Below are 12,923 nucleotides of genomic sequence, written 5' to 3' on the forward strand. Positions count from 1 at the left end.
AGTACTTTACTCATGAACATACTCGTATCACAAGCATTAATGAATATATGTATATTTGCGTCCTTCCCCCACTCAATATTCGAATAAACTCCACTTACCACTTGAGTATACATATAAAATTAATTGGAAGCCATTACTTGACTGCAAGCGAAAAGTTTTTATTAATTGATTTTTTGTTTGAAAATTGGAAAATATTATTTTAGGCTTCTCTTTTAAGTGCATTTGCTGCAAGTGCCTTGCTGAGGCATCACTTTCGCTCTCATTTCCTTTATTAGCCCAAATAATCATAAAATTAAAATCAATAATTGGGCAACTTCGGTTCTTTTCAACACGGTAAAAAAGCCGCTAAAGAATTTTACTGCACTAGTACGAAGCAATAAAGGAAATACGCGGATATTTCTTGTGAATTTGAGTATATGCTCCAAAGCTAACAAATGCCCTGCAGGAAATGGACAAATATTGATGATATGATGAATGATAGTTTGTTATAACTAATGACTAGAAAGCTAGTTCTCAACTTATGAAAAAATTAGGTGAGTCTTGAGTCCTAAAAAATGCCTAACTTTGGCAATTTATTCTGTATCCTCTTGTGTTTGGCCCAAGATCGATCGTAAGAGATCTCTTTGTTCTCAGTAAACTAGCCTATCCCTAGTTGTGGGGCTTTTAACAAGACAATGCTCTATTTGCGTCCACGCAGTAAAGTTGGAAATCCTAACAGACGCCATCTGCAGAAGCTGTATGGAAGAAGATGATATGCAAACAACTGAACACTTCATTCGGAAGATCAAGACTCCAACACTTGGGAGCGCATACCTTCAGATGTCCCACCGAACTGGCGGGAATAGAAATTAAACGCCTGTGTGCGTTGGGTACTAAGCGTTTTGGTAATTTATAAGTTCGAACACAGGATATCTTCTCTTTCATGGCTTCACAAAGAACTAGAAATGGACTGCGTGTCCTTTTTGATTAGCCATCTCACCTAACTTAACTGAGTGAGACAAATGTTTCGGAACTACGGAACATTATTTTTTATCTAATGTTTCCAATACCCTAGAGTACACTTAAAGCCAAAAACTATTTTTAGACTGACCTAACTCTTTTAACATAGAGTTCTGACATCAAACGTTCGCAAATGTTGCGATTTTTCTTCGTTGAACGTTTTAAAAAGTTTTTACTTTCCGAAATACATTTCTTCGATAAATTACCTGCTAAGCATTCTATTACGAATTCTAAGAGAGAAAGAGAAAGAAAGAGAGAGATGAAGTGTTAAAGAAAGGTAGAGGAGAGTCGGCCTCGTTCGAACCATTTAACTACTGCTAAATATTGAATTTTTTTTTCAAATTTTACTTTGGGAAGGGACTAGCCTCATTTATTAGGATATTGATCTCAAATTTAGCGCACGTCCATTTATCCTCAAGAAACTTATCATTTGAAAACACAGTTTCGAGAAAAACTCGATTAAGGTTTAGGGTATGGACGACTTCCAGCTCGCAATTTTTCAAGGCTGTATCTCCAAAACTATTATTCGGATCAACTGGAGCATTTGGGACAATATTCTAGAGACCATAAAGAACAAATAAGACAATAAAAAATCGATTTTTTGAGGCCGTTAAATCCATATATCTTCTAAAAAACCGGCACAAGGTGTCTGAGTTCCTACCGGCCACACATTCTCGTCCGCAACACAAGTAAAACTGCGTTGTGGCAGGTGTGTGGTAGCAATTGAAGTTGGCGAATCAACACTATTTACCAAACTCATACATACACACACATATTTGTATATTTTCTATGCAACTAAACACAGAAGCCACTTTAAATGCAACACACGCGTTTGTAGTTATATTTGTGTGGCTGCCGATGCGGCTTCGTTGCATTCACACGTGTTGCCCATTTATATGCTGCTCATTTAGTATATTTGTTTTTGCTGTTGTACTTTTATTATTATGTGCACTTATTGCACTTCTGGTATGTTGTTGTTGTTTGTGTCTGGGTTTCAGTTTGTTTTCGTTATTAGTGCTATTTGCGGTGCATTAATTGGTGTAAGGTGTAGCCGAGCCGATAAATCAATTTGTATATCTTCGGCCAAGTGGCACTTGGAGTCTGTGGCACCACTGCATTCGTGTGCTACACACAAGTTGCTGTAAGTGCAAGCCACTTGCGGTACTCTACCGAATGCCACGATGAATGGGACTTTGGGTTTTGTTTGTGTTTGTTGTCTTTTTGTTGGCTCAATTTTATGAATGAAATTTCCTGAATGAGTTTAATGAGACAATTTGTTTGAGATTGTGGGATTTTATGTTGTCTGGTGGGCGAATGAGATTTTTTTCGTTAATTTTTGATTGGGTATGGGGCTGCAGAAAAATAAATATACATTAATTTATGGTTCTGTCATTGATTTTGCTCATTTCGGGTATATTGAGAAGAGGTATTTCGTTTCGAAAGGCTTCGAAAGTTAGTTTTAAGCATTTTTGCTAAGTTGACTGTTCATAGTCGTTTAAAATGCGGAGCCCTTCCAAATTTGAATTCACTCATGGGTAAAAGACAAATAAGTGTTATTGGCAACATAGAAGGCAATCGGCCGGCCGATCTTCAACTAGCCCTCACCAATATGGTTGTCTGGATGCACTGAAACCCAGACGAAGAAGTTTCAGACAGGTCAGAACTCTGCACTTCGGGCTATATCGGGATGTCTCTTGATGGCCCCGGTCGAAAGTTTACATAGTTAGGCCCGTATGCTTACGGGTAAGGAACATATTGAACTTTTCCCGCTGCTTGAAGAGGGCCGTCTCCTAGGAACATCTAAAGCTCTTTCCTTGACTACGTTGATGACATTAGACAGTGTGCGATCAAACTTTGCAGACAATTCACTGCATATACGCACTGTTCGCCATTCACAGTGGATTATTGGACATTAATTTCCTCACCGGCTCCCTATCAGTGAATTGCGGACTTGAAGTCAAACCACAACACATTGCAGGCGACGAGAATCTAGAGTGATCTAGAGCTTCGTTCAGGATACCGTAACAGGCTAAACTCCAACTTATCCAAAATCGACTCCGACATACCAAATATAGGTAACCCCACTCATCTAAAACCCCATTCATCTAACACCCCTATCCCTATGGTCCGACGCCGTAGAAACAGCTCCTTTCCCCATTGCCTACCGTTAGATGTCCTCCATGACAACTTAAGCCTGAAACTTGCCACCCAAGCGGGGATTAGATAACACCACCAATAACAACACCGAACATCACCTTTTAAGTAGATTTTTCAGTTTCGACTTCTTTTTGGAGCTTCATTCGCAAGGTTTTTGAATTCATAACCTACATCACGTCACTAGTAATAATGTGTCTGATGTACATATGTACAAATGTAGGGTTCTAAGCTACGATGTCAAGCATCTCTTTTGCGGTCTCTACTCATCGGCGTTTTTGCAAAGAATTCAGGTGTTTTGGCACGAGTCTAGCATTGAGATGCTGCATACCCAAAACATTAACCAAATTTTGTTGAGTCGATTCCAAAGAGACGTTGAGATTTTTTGCTATCTCTCTAGTGCCAACACGATGACTTTCAAGCACCTTTTCGATGTTATTGTCGTTCATAGAAGTGGATGGACCTCTCGCATGAGGCAAGTTTTTGATAACTTCAGAACCTTCAATGAATATTTAGTGCCACTCTGGTGTTTTCAACAACTCCGCAGCCGATGTTTCATTTGAATCCAAAAATTTTAAGTAAAGGACTATTCCAAATATTTTTCTCATGGTAAAAATCGCCAGACAACGGATATGGAGATCAAATTTCACACAAACATAAAAAAGTTCATATCAATATAGGGAAATAATTTTATTAGATTCGAACCAGTCTGGGTCAAATTTGATCGTATGATATATTCATACATACATACATATATGAGTACAACAGTAAACTAATTATGTATATATTTAAGTTCCCACCAATAAAAATTACAACAACAATTTACATTACGTATTCTGACCTCTAGACTACATCACACACTACTTTTGTATCATAATTTACGCGCTGCCACGGCGTTGCTGTTATTTTCTTTAAACACAATAGAGCTCGCACGTGCTTTGTTGCCCTTATCAGCAGAGCAATTACAACAACAAAACACAGATGATAATAATGCAGCGGCGAATACAACTTATTTAGTTGTTGGCAGCGATTTGCTGTGGAATGCTTTGGCTGCGCTGTGCCTCACCCTAATACTAATGTGGTATCATCGCGTGGTGGAGGTGAAGAAATCGACAAGTGAGTACATATAAATGAAGCGAGATAAGATAAGTAGAATAAGATAATGTTAGTTATTCAAAAAAAAAAAAAAATATCATAATATCAGCGTTATTTTTGTTTATGATTTTTGTTGTTGTTACTTATTATCTCTACTATAGATTACCTATACTTCACCTGCATCATTGAGTTATTTATATCCTTTGTGCGCATTTATGAGCTTGCTGAGATCTCTTATTTTCAAAATATTTACGAAATGGAGGCTTGTCTTGAAACCTTATCCGTTATGTCACTGCTAGGCATGGCCGCTATTGACGGTTTCACCATCTACAAGGAGGTATACAAACTTTTATGGCATAATATTGAAAACATTATAAACATTTTTTGGCGAATATTTTTATTTCGGAATTTTATTTTTATATTTTTTTATAATTTACAGCGTTTCCGCCCCGATTATTTAGAGGATTATGAAAAAATCGGCTACAAACACACATTAGCTACCTTTTATTCCAAAGCTTGCTTTTGGTGGCTCACACCTTTGCTTTGGTTCGGCTACAAAGAGCCTTTGGAAGTTGAAGATTTGGGTCAGATGCGTTTGGAAGACAGCGCGCGTGCGCATTACGATCAATTTTTATTGATATACAAAACGGCAAAGGTGGTAAGTGTAATGTCAAAATGTTGTTTAATGTAACTACTTTGAAGGGAGATACAAATTGTTCTATCTGCAAATAAGAAGAAATTGAAAACCGTTATGCTGAAGACCTTTCCGTTAAAATTTTTTAGTGTAGAACAAACAAAAAGTATTTGCTCTATTTTATTTCACTTAAAAAATGTATATTTAATTAATAAAATTATAATTAATTAATTATATTTTGTTTTAGTTTTTTTTTACTTTATTTCAATAAAAAATTAATTGTTAATTAATATAATTTAAATCGATTAATTTAATTATTTTTACTCCATTTTATTTTTAATGTCATATAATTAATTATTATTAATTTAATTAAATTTAATTTATAATTTTTATTATTGTATCACATTATAATACTTTATTTTATATATATTTATATATACTTTATTGTATTTTCGAATGTAAATTCAATTAATTATAATTAATAACAATAAATTTTGATTTATTATAATTAATTTGTTTTTTAACCATTTTTTTTTTAGTTTTATTTCGCTTTACTATTTTACTACATTTAATTAAATTTCTTTTCTATTTATTATACTAATTATGATACAACTTTTTATAATTTATTCGTTTTAATCTATTTAATTTTAATTAATTGATTTTAATTTTCATCTATTTTACCACATTTAATTATATTCTACATTTAATTATATTCTATTCTTTATTTCAGTAATATAATTTTCTTTTAATTAATTTAAGTTAATTAATTATATTTTGTTAATTAATTAGTTTTCTGCAAATGATTATGACCTTTATTATATTTTATTTTTTAATGTTATATTTATTATTTTTAGTTAATTAAATTCTAATTAATTAATTTTAATTAATTTACTTTTAATTTTTTCGGAATTAGTTAATTTTTTAAATTTTAATTTATAATAATATTTTTCTACAGCTAATTATAGTTTCAATTATATTAATTTTTCATTTATTTGGATTTAATTTTAATTTCTGTAAATTTATTTTCATTTACTCTACAATATTTTATTTTATATAATATCTATTTTAAATTATTTTTTCTACATTATTGAAAAGCCATAAAAAATATTTTGTTCTCATCACGCCACTCTCTTTATTTGCAGAAAAATGGCGATCGCCCGCCGTCGCTGTGGCTTTGCTATTTGCGCAGCAGCTGGCGCATGTTTACATTGGGCGGTCTGTTAAAGCTCTGCGGTGATTTATGCGCCTTGATTGGCCCACTTGCCATACAGCAAATTGTGCAATATATCGAAAGCATGTACAGCACGACTTACGCGAGCTGGTTGCACTCTAATAACAACAACAACAGCGGCGCCAACAACCCAAATGCCACTATCAATGACAGTCCATACACACCGGGGCGGGCGTTGAGGTCGAGTGTGGGTAACCACAGCTATGATAGTAGTGAAATTGTTAGAAATAGATCAATTACGCCAGGGGGAATTCAAAATCTCTATAGTGACCACAGTAACAACAGTAGTAATAGTAGTAGCAGCAGCAGATTTGGCAATTTCCATGACAGCAGTCGAATTAGACTGCAAGCGGCAGCAACAAATTGGATATCAAATGCCTTGGCGGCAGCCTTAACCAACACTAATACATACAGCACGAGTGGCACTAGTGGTGGTGGTAATGGTAATGGCAACAACAATTACAATATGCATTACATCAACGGCCCGTCAGCAGAGGCCGCAATGATAACTGAGCCCAGCCGTGCGCTGAGTGTTGGTCTCAGCAGCATCATCATCAACACCACCACCAGCACAGATGATAACAATCAAATGTTGAATGCCGGCATCGATTACAATGACGCTGAAGTGCAAATTTACTATCCGAATTGGTTAGATTTAGTGTCGAACGGTTGGGCTATCGCCTGGCTGGTGTTGTTGGCCGCATTGGCGCAGGGCGCATTCTCACAAGCCTCGACACATGTACTCAACATGACAGGCATACGTATAAAGACGTCGCTGCAGGGTTTAATCTATCGCAAAACATTACTGCTCAATTCAAGTGTTGGACAATCAGCTGCCGGCGGCGGTGGTGTCGGTTATAATGAAGCATGTGCGGCGGGTGTTGGTGCGGGTGGTGGCGTTGATGTCACGAAAGGAAAATATTTGAAAACGCATGCTAATGGAGCTGTTAATCCTGCGGCTGCGGAGGAAGGTAGAGCAGGTGGGAAGGTTGATGTCGCTGCGGACAATGCGAAGAATAATGGTGCGACAAAGGGAGCGGATGTCAGCGGTAAGTTTTGGGAGAAGTGGGTTGAAGAAAGCGCACGTAATGAAATTATCAAAAAATATGAATGTTTGGAATCCTAAAAAATTTTTACAATAAAACATTCGCGGAAGACTGAGGAATAATAAAAAATATTTAAAATAAGAAAATATTCATTAAAGAATATTAATAGTTATAATTAATTTTTAGGGAGTTGAAGAACTGTTAGGGTTCCATTACTTATCCAAGTTTTACACAAAAATCCAGCTTTAAGGTATTTGGTGCACTATTCTAGGAGCCCGCTTCGAGATTTAGAACGGCGATAAGTACTTAGCCTCACCTGATGGCGCAACTATCGCAAGAGATGCCACTGCCTTGTATAGTTTCCTAGACAGCTACCGCCAAAATATAATAAAATAGCCGAAGAGTGTCAATGGGATCTCACGTCCGTTTTTACACAGGCAAAACGTGACAAAAATTTACGATTTCATACTCGCAGACTATCGACTTAACAGTAGGGAAATTACGGAGACACTAGGGATCAGGAAATAGCCGAAAAAGTGGACTTTAGCCCCCGAATCTGCTCCGTAGAAAGCGGATATTGTTCTTTCATTGGGAAAGTGACGGTACTTCGTTTGGGAACCACAAGGTACGATCAAGTTTGAAGAAGAGTGAAACAGTCACAGGGCTCTATTATGTAAAATTATCGGGCCAATTCGGCAACAATATTCGACTCTACACTCTTCCTCTTGTAACCGTCGACGAAACATGCATCCATTGGTAGACACTACAAATCAGAATATAGCGGAAACAGTGGACTTTGGCCAACGTATCCGCTCCGTAGAAGGTGAAGAATGTCCTTTAGAAGAGAAAGTGATGGGCTTTCTTTTGGGAACTACAAATTACGATCAACATTGAGAAGAGCGAAACGGTCACAGGGCTATATTATGCCAAGTTATTGGGCCAATTCGACACCAACATTCGACTCTTCACTTCTACTGCGTCCCCATAACCAATTTGTCTGAGACAGTAAGCACCTTAAAAGTTCTTGGTTGTCAAAGCCTTCGTGAAATATTGGCATGAGAAAGTAGTTGACACTGTGGGCGGTGCGTCAGCTCCATTCGTTAAACAAGCAAGACGGTAAGCCTTCTTTACTTCCTTTGGCGATGCTTAAGAAAAATTAAAGGGAGATTCTGTGTTGTTTTGTGATCGTCGACAAAACCTGGATCCACTGGTATATTTCACGGACCAAGGAATTCTTTAGTAATGGTTATCGCTTTTCTGGGATTTGGGTGTGATCCAGACCGACTACAAATAGGGGGGCAAATTTTTCTTAAGGCTTTATTGGGCCGATTCGACTCCAAGTTGCAGAAAAAGTGGGCTCATTTTGCTCCGCCACCATGAAAAACATTGACTCGAATTTCGGCTGTCCCCACGGTCAAGTATCGAAGCTATTCATTACTCGTATTCTTCAGATTTGGCTCTATGTGAGCTCTTTTGATCTTCAAACTTGAAAAAGTCGACTCCAGGCAGCAATTTAAATCGCATAAAAAGACCTAGTTTCCCGATCTCCAAAAAACGTATTTTTCAGATCGCTTAAAGAAGTTGGAGTACTCCTGGATCAATTGTAAAGAGTTAAAAGGAGGTTTTTTCAAAATTTCTTTTGTAGATTTAGAACTTGCCAAACTGCCCTCGTATTCAGAATTATGAAGTTTAGGGAGTTTGTTACCCCGATCCGATTTCGTCTATCTCGGAACCAGTATTAAGACCAACAACAATGCCAGCCTCAAACTCAACTAACTTTTGCCAACTCTTGCCAAAGTAAGCAACTCTCTCGACGAAAAAAGACCAGATTCTATAAGTAACTCATTATTCTCGTTCTGTTATATGATGACAACATCTAATAAGTCGACGTGACGAGTTTTCGAGATAAAGGTTCTGCGGAAGATTTATGATTCTTTGAGCGATAGCCACGGCGAATATCGCATTCAATGGAACGATGAGCTGTATGAGATATCGACGACATTGACATAGTTTAGCGAATTAAGAGACAGCGGCTACGCTGACCAAGTCATGTTGTCCGGATGGATGAAATCACTGTACCCACCGGAGGAAGCAGAAGAATTCTGTTAGAGAGATCAGGTGGAGAAGAACCTGGCTGCGCTTGGTATCTCCAATTGGCACCAAATTGTGAAAAGAAAACGATTGGCGCGGTGTTGCTAACTAACTGGGTAGACGTGTCCCCGCCAGTAAAGAGGAAGAAGAATACCCGCGTTTTTGACTCAAAAATGTTCCACTACCGTATTAAGGCCGCGTTTGAATCTCAGGGAATTTATAATTCGCTTAAGTTTTGAGGTACAAGAGGTCTCTGATTCGCGATCAAACATTCTGGGAACTAAATATTATTAAAAATATTAGATTATCAGCATCCATAACCTTATAAAAAGTGTCAGTTAGACTTCCCAAACCCGTAACATCTTAATTTAAGAAGTTTCAATGCACTGTAGGCCTCTGTTTTCACATATCCACACAACATATTTTACTCGCTTATACACTTCTAACTAATTGAAGTTAATAACTGTTGCTATTAAAGTGCATAAATTAATAAAATATGCATGAGAATTGCTTATTTCAATTAGCTCTTAGTTAAAATATTAACTTTAAATGCATAAAAATGAAAATTCCTCCATTAGGCTTAAGCGATGTGGGCGCCATCACCAATCTGATGTCGGAGGATGCGCTGAATGTGATGTCATTCTTCTGGATAGCGCACTACGTCTGGGCCATACCACTCAAGGTTTGTATGTAAACACTCTCCATGTATGTATTAAACATCACACATGTGTGTATGTGTGCGTGTGCTAATGTTGACGCTCGTAAGTGCAGCTGCATTTTCTTTTCGGCAATGAATTAAACTTGAAATTGCAATTTAAAATTTATTTCATTTTATTGCTATGTAAATTGCTTTTTCTTAAACTTATCCTGATTTATTTGCATACATTCGACAGCGTGCGTGTGTGTGTGTGTGTGTGAGCGTTTTCATGTGTTTGCCATTTAATTACACGCATACACAGACAGACAGTTCGACAGACATTTGTATTTGTTATCTGCGTAATTTGTTTATGCTGAAATGCTCGAGTAATTCCCTCGATTTTATTCAATTCGTCAGTTGAATTTTTTCCTCACAACAACTTTATTCACTGCAATGCTTTAGCAATACTTTGCATGCTTCGTTATTTCAATACTACATTACGCAAACACACTCACATGCGCAAACAGCGCATAAATGCATACGCTCTCGCATGTGTGTGCGTGCAAATATTTGACTCATTTCAGTGCTGGAAATAATTTTCGTATAATGAAAACGAAAATGGAAATTGTTGTGTTAAATATCTTAAATTCTGACATTGATAAACTATTTATTGTGGCCATTGTGTGCTGGTGTGTGTGTGTGTGTGGCACACATACGTGTTTGAATTTACAACACAGTATTTTTAATAGACATAAAAGTGTAAAGAAAATATTATATTATTTAATTTAAATAAATTTGTCTAAACAAATGTCAAAAATATTCATAAACAAAAGTTGTTGTTGTGCTTGCCTTGATGTGGTTTTATTTACAGTGAATGCCAAAGTTTAGATTAATAAAGCGAAATTGATTAAAGTAAATATGAATGACTTGACGATCTTAGAGAATTTACTACAATGAAAAATACAAAATAACATAATAAAATTGTATAAAATATGAAAATTATTGAAGTTCAAATTCAAAGATTTCTTATTTCTTTTTCTATTTCTTTTTATTTATATTTATTTTATTATAATATTGTATGTATTGGGTAGTCAAAAAAGTCTTTTTCGTATTTTGTCAATAGATGCCGTTGCAATCGTATACATATCTCCATTGCTACCAATAACATTGTGTTAAACTATATAATGATGAAAAGTTGAAAATTTGAGTTTCATATAACCCAAAAAATTAAATTCGGGGGGGGTTGAAAAAAAGTTACAACGGTCGACCAAAAATAACTTTTTTTTATTCACTATTGTTCATTAGAAATGTAAAAAAATAAGTTGAAGTTTGTTTAGAGATACGAAAAGACTTTTTCGACTACCCAATATTATAAATATATGGTAACAAATATTGTTTGCTAGATAGGCTAAAAAGTCTTTGATCTGACTAAGATATGGCGCTGCAAACAAGAAATCTGTATACTTGCCTGCCTTAGTGTTAGACTAGGCTAGGTCTTAGGTTTGAACCTTGCGAAAAAGATAGCACTGGATTTCACTTTGACGCCTTTAAAAGTATGTCCTTTGTAATACCCAAAAATTTTCAAAAATGTACCACAGATCTTCATAGATCGACTAAGCGATTTGAGTTCGGCAAGAAAATTTTAAGGCGGTCCGCTAGATCCGCCGAAGGTATATCTATATAGATATTTCAATCTCAGCCTAGAAAAGCTAGGAGCAAATATTTAGAGGATTCTATCGCGCCCTCCTCCATAAAGCTTTGGCAAAAAGCGTCGTAGAAAATATTTAGTTGCAGCGTGTATGAGTCTATTGGACAGTGTCCAATCAGACAAAGCACAATTGTGGCGGTATTGACTTTGCTAAGACCAATTAGATGAGAAGACCTCTTACTTATGTCAATCCCTGCCACATCGGTAGGTCTGCCGAAGGTGTATCTATCTAGATTAGGGTGATTCAAAAAAAAAATTTTTGTTTTTTTTGATTGGTACTCGGAAAAATGGGTTCCTAGACACCTCTAAGAAAGCCTCTCCAAATATGAGTTTTTAATTGTAACGGGAAGGTCCTCCGCCTAACGGTTTTCTATTTTTTCTTATTATCAGATAGAAAAATTTATATCTCGCTTCCAACTACTTGAAAAAATATCTTGTTAATTAGGTTTTGTAGGAAATTGAATGCTCTAAAATATGGTCTCTTATGATTTTTTCGTAAACCCAACCGTTTAAAAGATATTAACAGTTAAAGTTTGATTATTTTTGGTACAATTTTTTATTTCTTATTAATTTTATAACTCAATGAAAAAAAATTATTATGAATAGGTTTTTGGAGAGGCTTTCTTAGAGGTGTCTAGGAACCTATTTTTAAGAGTACCAACGGAAAAAAAAAATATTTTTTTTTGATCCACCCTAATATGCATTGATGTTTGACGATGAATATCTCGTAAACGCTTAACTTAATCGAAAAATCATAGTAGACCATTTTTATAGAGCAGTAAATTTCCTACAAAACTATGTGTTTCATCAGTCATAATAATTTTTTTTCATTGAGTTATAAAATTAATAAGAAATAAAGAATTTTTCCAAAAATAGTCAAATTTCAACCGTTAATATCTTTTAAACGGTTGGGTTTACGAAAAAATCATAAGAGACCATATTTTAGAGCATTCAATTTCCTACAAAACCTAATTAACAAGATATTTTTTCAAGTAGTTGGAAGCGAGATATAAATTTTTCTATCTGATAATAAGAAAAAATAGAAAACCGTTAGGCGGAGGACCTTTCCGTTACAATTAAAAACTCATATTTGGAGAGGCTTTCTTAAAGGTGTCTAGGAACCCATTTTTCCGAGTACCAATCAAAAAAAACAAAAAAATTTTTTTTGAATCACCCTAATCTAGATATTTCTATATCAGTCTAGAAAAGCTGGAAAAGGAGGAGAAAGTATCTAGAGGATTCGAGCACGTGTGGGTCTAATGCACACCCAAAATTATGCCGGTATTAACTTTGCTAGGAGAAAGTATATAATATAACAAGTTCAGCTT

At 35.7% G+C, this 12,923-nt stretch overlaps 1 protein-coding gene across 2 annotated transcripts in view; it reads left to right on the top strand.

The window, feature by feature from the left end:
* LOC105232446 (ATP-binding cassette sub-family C member Sur) overlaps positions 1 to 12,923 on the top strand; it is a 53,274-nt gene that overhangs the window by 14,006 nt on the left and 26,345 nt on the right. For both annotated transcript variants that reach the window (XM_049446656.1, XM_049446658.1), the window contains exons 3-7: positions 4,001 to 4,269; positions 4,410 to 4,585; positions 4,688 to 4,906; positions 6,025 to 7,162; positions 9,829 to 9,932. In XM_049446656.1, coding sequence (XP_049302613.1) covers positions 4,001 to 4,269; positions 4,410 to 4,585; positions 4,688 to 4,906; positions 6,025 to 7,162; positions 9,829 to 9,932 — 1,906 coding nt within the window. The remainder of the gene's footprint in view (positions 1 to 4,000; positions 4,270 to 4,409; positions 4,586 to 4,687; positions 4,907 to 6,024; positions 7,163 to 9,828; positions 9,933 to 12,923) is intronic.

This window comes from Bactrocera dorsalis, chromosome 1 (genome assembly GCF_023373825.1).
Source record: "Bactrocera dorsalis isolate Fly_Bdor chromosome 1, ASM2337382v1, whole genome shotgun sequence".
Lineage (NCBI taxonomy): Eukaryota > Metazoa > Arthropoda > Insecta > Diptera > Tephritidae > Bactrocera > Bactrocera dorsalis.